The following is a 7820-nucleotide window of genomic DNA, read 5'->3' as shown; positions in this document are numbered from 1 at the left end:
GCAGGCTTTGTGGCCTCAGCAGAGGCTAGCATGCCTGCAGTTTTGACCTTGATGTGGCTTAACTCATAAATGTGACAAAAGTTTTGCTTTCTAGACTTTGGGGTGCAATTCCTCTGAACCCCCTATACCTATCTCCTTGAAACTTGGCAGGCCTCAGCAGAGGCCAACATTCTTGCAAATTTCATCCAAATCAGGCCAGAAATGACAAAGTTATAGGCAGTTTTGACCTTCCCCATTACATCCTATGGTCGAAACTGTTTCTACGGAATGGAATGGGCCAACTGTTTTAACTCTAAACAAAAGTTGAAATGGAACACTGTTCCATCAAAATGGAATACTGCCATTTTGCACAGCCCTAATCTACATAGCTGCAGCATACAGGCAGCCAGGAATGCAGCCCCGCAGCTTGGAGAGAGCAGTGTCCTGCCAGTAAATCTTGGGAGGGGGGCCTGAGGGAAACGGGGCAGATGACACTGAGGGAGAGTGGGGCAGGGGCAGGTGCTGTCCAGCCAGGATGGTGGATGCGACCCTGGGGCAGGGCACGGAGGAGCCACAAATGGCTCATTCAGGGGGGACAGCTCCTCACTGCTCTGTACACCCCCAAGGGAGGCATGTGCCCTTCTGGATTTGTCCATTGGGCAAGGGCAGGCTGTCTGCTGTGGGCTTGGGGCCAGGGGCTGTGCTGGCCTTTTCCCACTGGCAGAGTGAACTGGGGCTGTGCTCAGGGCAGGCAAAGGAAGGGTGGGGCTCAGCTGCATGGGGTGAAGGGTAAGTTTGGGGTGGCCATATCCCCCCCCAAACCTCTCCCTAGTGCCGCTGCTGCCACCTACCATGTGCAGCTGAGTTCGCCCTGCTCCCACCCATTCTGAGCACAGCCCCTGGCCCCGAACCTGCAGCGGGCAGCCCATCTTCACCCTGTGCACAATTCTTAGTCTGGGTCCTGTAAGATCCTTTAAAGGGTGTTGTAGAGTATAATACAATATTGTTAGGTTTGCAAGCACCTGCACAATTTATGAGATACAGCTAGAGATTTTTTAGTAATAATCCATAACATCAGAAGAAATGCTTTAATATTAGATTTTCAGACTTCTCTCCAATGAAAGAACTGCTCTGTTATCTTTCTGTAGTTAAACACGTAAAAACGAATATTTTTTGGAGGGATGTCTACACAAGCCTAAAAAGAATGAGCATTAATGTTCTAAACTGTCTTTTTTCCAGTATTGGCACCCATGAGTATAGATATTCCTGCATTAGTATAGGAAGAGCAAACTACATTTTGCTTCAGTCCTTTTCCCCCTTAGCTTTGAGCACATTTTAAAACCGCTCTTCAGCAGTAAAGAACAAGCCAGAACTAGACTTTTCTAGAAAAAATGAGCTGAATACTATTTGGGTGGGGGGGAAAATCACTATTGAAAATTGTCCAAGAAAGTAGTAAGGTAGAATGTACTAAATACTGTATCTGCTTTCACTTGCTAGGAATTAACATTCCTTCATCCCAGCCACATAAAAGCCTTCTCAGTATTGCCAAGCCTGCTTTGGGAAGTCATTTCAGATCTTTTGTGGGTAAACATTCTAGACACCGAATCTGTTAAGTCTTACAGATTTGACATTATCTTCCAATCTTGCCACTAATGACAGGTTTTTATAAAAGCAAAGAAAACTAAGTACTTCTAGTGTTTATAAACCTTAAAATAGTAGCTTTAGTTCAGTATCTTATATTCATGACTAAGTAATGGAAGCTAGGTTTATGAAGTAAAGCAGTATCATTTTATTGGACCAACTGAATAAATATTACTTTGCCTCACAAACTTTGCTTCTTGCCAACTCCTTGTACCATCATGGCTATGACTGAAAACAGGCAATGGCAAACTGTTGCAAGGTGTTAAGTTGCTCATGACTTTCTTACAGCAAAAAAAATCTTGTTAAAGGCACTCCTGCTTCATTCCATAAAGTCTGCAGTGATAAAGGAGTTATTTTATTCACCTTTCAGAAAAACTTAAAGAAATTAACTAAAAGGAGTGTGTGCAGTCTGAAGAACAGAAACAAAAACAAAATCAGAAATCAGGGGCACCTGTAGCATCAACAGCTATTCTGGATGCAGGTACTTAATAATAAGCTCTACTAGTCTCCCAAGTGTCAAAAAGCATTAAGTGATTCACTTTGGATTACTATCATACTATTTGCTGTGTACTATTGCTTACCTGACTCCTGTCTATTTGGCTATAATTCTCTTCAGTCACCATCTTGATTATAAATGGACTGTTTCACATTAGAAGAAGTGTTACATATGAGTTGTTATTGGTGATGATACACATGCATAACTGATCACAAGTTTTAAAGCTTAGAGTGATTATAGGAGCCAGCTTCTTTAAAAATGTTTAAACTCTGAACTCTCCTGGAGACCTCTGTAATATTAGTTAAGGCTTCCCAAGCAAGCCTGGTGCTGTAGAATAGTTCATTAAATGCATGGAAAACTCTTAGATGCTTCATAGTAACTTACTAGTTGTAATGGGTTAAAGACATTAAGTGTCATTTGTACATCTAACAGCATTGAATACAGTAACTCTTTAGAGAGTATTCTTCAGGAGATGGTATCAGCCTTTTCTTTTCCTCTTGAGAAGGATGAAGGGGAAAGCAGCCAAAGAAGATTTAATTTATTCTTAAGACAGTGTCTTAATGCCACATCATTGTCAGCTAACTTGTGAAGCTCAGACCAATCTGACAAGAACGCTTTCTAGCAAAACACACTCCATTCTGTTATCTCCCACAATAAGACATTTATTACATGCATACAACACATTACTAGCAAAACAGGTGACAAACTTTCAATACCCAAGATCACATTTGACAAGTTATAGGGAGGCATTGAGGACAAGCAATTAATTTGGAAGATCACACTGGCTGAGGAAGAAATGTAATACCTTTTTTCTTCATCATACATTATGTGTTAAAGTGCCTTCAAACAATATGTTTCTGCACATCTTGTGTCATAAAATGTACAAAAGCATTATACCAAGATGTGTTTGGGCTTTAGTAATTTAAGCAAGTATTCACTTTAACTCTTGCCTTCATTTGAGAGATGTTTGGATGGCAAATAATTTTACAAAACATGGTAAGCCTGAAAGGCCTTACACCTCAATAGAGGAAGAACTGCCAAATTTTCAGAAGATACAAATCATCACCAGTTATTCAGCTGGAAAAGCTACCTGTGCATTTTTTCAAAACCAAATTGAATAAGACCCCTAGATGTTTTTAAAAGTCCCTTTTACTCTTCTTATTGAATGTTTTGGGCATTTGTAAAATTAAGTTATAGTAAAACTGGATTTTTAATTAACTAGCCCCTCAACCCCTTTGTCTGAATTTTGTTTCTACAGAATGTTAAAATAAAAATTGCACTGTTTTAAGGTAATTTTGATGTGGATATTTTGATTGGTAGATTAAAAGAAATTGTGCTAGTGTAGATTACTAAATAAAATACAAAATTGCAGAAGTAAATTCAGTGTTCTTAGAACAGTCAGTACCAATCAACAAACCTACGTGTATATTGGGGGGGGGGGAATCTAGCTTGACATGAAAAACAAATGGTAGCTATATTTTGCGAATTTTAGCCTCTATACCCATATTTTACTAATTTGCTGTGGGATTTTATCTGTATATACTTTTCCTGGAAGCCAACACAGAATAGGTTCTAACTACTGTACTTTACTTTTTCCCTTTAAACCAAGCACACCTTCAGTTGAGCATTTGGTTATGCCTTCCTTAGTAAATTGGATCAGTGTTTAGAGGAGATACAGCACAACCACCTTTTTATTGAACCAATGGTATAACATCTTAAACCAACTATTTTTCAATATGCAATACATCTTTAGGAGTAGCTAGTATAAAAAGTATCAACATCAGTGGTTTGAATATAAAAATTTATTTAAAGTCAGAGTATGCAACAAATAAAACCTACAGAAAACAGATTTCCCCATCACAATCTGTTGCTTACCAAATAATAGTGTGAAAACACATTCCTTCAGTCATTATAAAGTTCTTAAAATACAAAAGAAATTTAATTTTGTAAGAAAGTCTAGTAGACGAGATACTGTTTCTTCCAGGATGTTTTGCTGAAGCAAGGCTGTTCTTTAATACATTCCACGCCATCCACCACTACTCATACTGCCTTGTCCATAGTATCCACCACTATTTCCACTGCCACGACCTATAAAAGGTACAAATATTAAAGTAATGTACTCATAGCTCAAAAAAGTGTTTGAAGGCTCTCAACCTATGACTATGGATGAAATGGAGTTTGAAGTATTACAAGTATATAAAACTAATGAAGTGCAAATTCTCCCTAAAACTGTATAAAATCCAAACAGTTAGGAGTCATATAGCTACATAATTATTAAACAAGTAAAATTATTAGAACAGTTAACAAACAAAACCCATTACTTACTATATCCACCTAAGCCATCAGGTGTTCCATACCCTCCGCTATAATTGCTACCCATTCCCATTCTGCCAACAGAGCCATAACCTCCTTGATCTGAAAAATAAGAGCAATACGTCATTAGAAACTTTATTTCCCTAAATATGGAAGTAAGAAAGATCTGAATCCATACATACCCATTCCATCTCTGCCATAGCCTCCCATTCCAGAGCCACCTCCAGCAGTTGAATTCAGGAATAATTCAATGTATCGATGTTCTTTAAACAGAACAGAAGAAACAACTACTTATGACTTTATTTGAAAGGTTAGAAGACAAAACCTGAAATTCACTCTAGTTACCAGTTTGGGGGGAGGGGTGGTGAAAGAGTATGAGGCTACCACTAGTTGCTTAAATGGTTATGAGACTGAGTTGGTATCATCTGACCAATCCCTAGTAGGCTGTTTCTTCATATTACTTTTGAAGACTGTCACAATTTGCACCTCGGACAGTCTAAAAGACTAGGACTTAAAGCTTCCGGACTGAGATTTACTGGCAATGCCGTGTAAGCGGATTTGAACTACTGCTGCTTTTGTTTCCTTAAAAAGTATTCAAGCTTTCAGTATGGCATCTTTCATAAGCATACTAGATCAAGCCACCAAACAAAAGAAATGAGGCTGGAGAATCAAATCCAAGCTTGCATGTCTGGACAGATTTTGGACACTACATCTTCAGATTCTGAAGAGCTCCCTCCACTAAACCTCACGTTAGGGGGAATCCAACTACATTAACAGCCCCTCAAGAGCTGTTTCTCCATACTCTGAAACGCAAGGGGGCCAAGCTGGCTGCTAGCTTCCATTTTTCACTGTCTGGATACCTCCAAAGTAGCAACTCTCATGAAAACTTACGCATGTGATTTTTATCTTTAGACATGGCAGCCACTGCATCTTCATGTGTTACAAATTCCACATCTGCTTCTCCTGTTGCTCTTCCATCTGCTCCAATATCAATGTGAACTCTGATGGGATTCAGTGGTGAGAAAAACTAAAAGAAAAACGAACTCTGAATTGCTTTCAGCTCAAGTTCAGATCATCTCAAATTAAAATTAGCAGTACTTTCCTCTGTATCAAAGTAACCCTCTTTTTGGTATCCATATTTTTTACTACTGAAACTATTTATGTAGCAAATCAATACAAATGCAAGCATTCATCTTCTAAACTAGGACTTTAAAAAAAACCTCACTGGTAGTATTAAATACGGAGTTGGCTGGGGTAACTAACTGACTTTTGGGTCTAATGTGCTTACCCTGTGTGTACACTATTTCTTTTCCCTAAAATATGATCAGATTACTCCCTCTTCAGAAGCAATAGTGCTCTGCATGAATCTGTACATCAATAGTGGGCTTTATTCATGAACCTCATTTTACAAAAAACTTATCCATCTTACACAGGTACTAAGACTTAAATATCCAATTTATAAAAAAAACAAGTAAACACAGAATGATGAATGGTTTTGCTGAGTTACAACAGAAAAAAAAGCAACGAAAACAGGAACAGAATTATGGTCTCCTTAATCTAGTCCCCTCAACTCAACTTTTCCTCAAACATTAATTTTAATGACACTTTAAAACACTGTTCATATGATATTTAATAAGCTAAACTAACTGAAGATTTTAGTGGTCCTGTGATCCATAGAAGCTTATATTTTCTGTAAACAGCTGTTAAGGACAATATTAGATTAAGCTGTCCACAGGACCAGCAGTCCATTTACCCAGAAAAGCATGTCAGTAACACATGCTCAAATCTTAAGCAGGGTATGACACTCTTAATTTTAGTATACTTAGGCCCTATCCTCCAAACACTAATGGCATATTAAGTACATAAAGTAAAACTAGAAAAAAAAATAGTAAAAAGACAAATTTGGGGGGGCAAGGTATAAACAATTTCCATACTATGAGATTGAAGAGACCTACCCTTTTCAGCTTGGATAAGGAGATGGTTGAGAGAGTATAAGAGGCACAAGCTAGTCAGGGAAAAGTTTAGGCTAGACATATGGGGAAAAAAACCCTTAATTTTCCGTACGGGTAACCAAAATCTGGAACACACATCCAGCAGACATGGTGCAGTTGCTATCCCTGGCAGTGTTCAAGAGGAAGCTGGATAAGCACCTCATTAAGCTCGTTTGGGCCATTACCTCTTGCCCATGGCAGGGAACTGGACTTGATCTTAGAGGTCCCTTCTGGTCCTTCTATTATTCTACAAATAAGGGGTCTATCAAAGGTAAATGATGTAGAAAAAATTGGGAGGTGTTATTTCCTACCCCTTAACACAACTAGGGCACTTGATTAAATCATGAGACAACAGATTTAAAAATAAGGGACTTTTTACACAACATAATTAACACATGGAACATTGTGCCACAGGATGCTGTGAAAACCAGTAGCATAACTGGATTTAAAAAAGGAATTAAACATTTATGGATGATAAGTACATAAGGGACTATTACACCCAAGTTATTGAAGTAACCTACTCATGACTGGGAAAGTATGATAGCATGGATCTCACTACACTTGTGTCGGGGACAGGATGTTGGTCTAAGTAGATCTTTGGTCTGACCTAGTTTAATAAATTCTTACGTTCTTAAATGTCTGCAGCTTTATAGCTTAATAAAGGTATTTCAATTGGGTAGGTGTTTGGTAAACTGTGAAACACTTATGAGCCAAATCACATTTGTTGCCTGTGCCATAAGGAAGGGATGCTGGCCCAGTTCCTTTCCTCGTGGCACAAGGCAACTAGTGTGATTTGACTCATAAACATTTCCAAGTTTACCAAACACCTACCCAATCAAGATACCTTTATTAGGCTGTACTGCTGCCGACATTTTAGAACTTACAGAAACGTTGTCACACAGCAGCTTGCCTAGTTTTCCAGACATCTAACAAAACTTTTGTTTCTCTCCTCTACGTTCCTTTCAATTTGTCACATTTCCTTGAAGTGGTGTGACCAGAACTGGACAGATTACTCCAGAAGCCTCAACAGTTCTGAACAAGGCAGAAAAATAACTTCCTGTGACAGAGCAATGTCGTGGCTCACAAGGGCTTTTTTTTTTTTTTTTTTTTAAAAGAGTAAGCAGTGAGGGGGCTGTAATTAATAGACACTAATATGAATCAGCTTTTTGGCTATAGGTAAACAAGACAAGGATTCCTACCACAAAAAAGAAAAAAAGGTTCCCATCAATAATGTGGTCCATGTGTGTTATAGTTATGCTCAGTGTTAACAGCATGTAATCAACTTGGTAAGTTTCCATTGCTGAGCACATGCTGCTTTTGGCAGCAGTTAAATGACACAATGTATTTCGTGAGATTTTCTTGTCTGCAATTATAAGATGGGTGTCTTCCCCACCCCCCCC

At 38.6% G+C, this 7820-nt stretch overlaps 1 protein-coding gene across 3 annotated transcripts in view; it reads right to left on the bottom strand.

Moving 5' to 3' along the window:
• Positions 1–3900: 3900 nt before the first annotated feature.
• HNRNPH3 (heterogeneous nuclear ribonucleoprotein H3) overlaps positions 3901–7820 on the bottom strand; it is an 8609-nt gene continuing 4689 nt past the window's right edge. For all 3 annotated transcript variants that reach the window (XM_019538491.1, XM_019538492.1, XM_019538493.1), the window contains 4 exons: positions 5321–5456; positions 4612–4692; positions 4442–4531; positions 3901–4204 (listed from right to left, as the gene is read on the bottom strand). In XM_019538491.1, coding sequence (XP_019394036.1) covers positions 4128–4204; positions 4442–4531; positions 4612–4692; positions 5321–5456 — 384 coding nt within the window. In that variant the 3' untranslated portion in view covers positions 3901–4127. The remainder of the gene's footprint in view (positions 4205–4441; positions 4532–4611; positions 4693–5320; positions 5457–7820) is intronic.

Source organism: Crocodylus porosus, unplaced genomic scaffold (assembly GCF_001723895.1).
Source record: "Crocodylus porosus isolate Cpor-Errol unplaced genomic scaffold, CroPor_comp1, whole genome shotgun sequence".
NCBI lineage: Eukaryota > Metazoa > Chordata > Crocodylia > Crocodylidae > Crocodylus > Crocodylus porosus.
The sequence above is the reverse complement of the archived record's forward strand: the minus strand, read 5'-3'. Positions and strand labels throughout refer to the sequence as shown.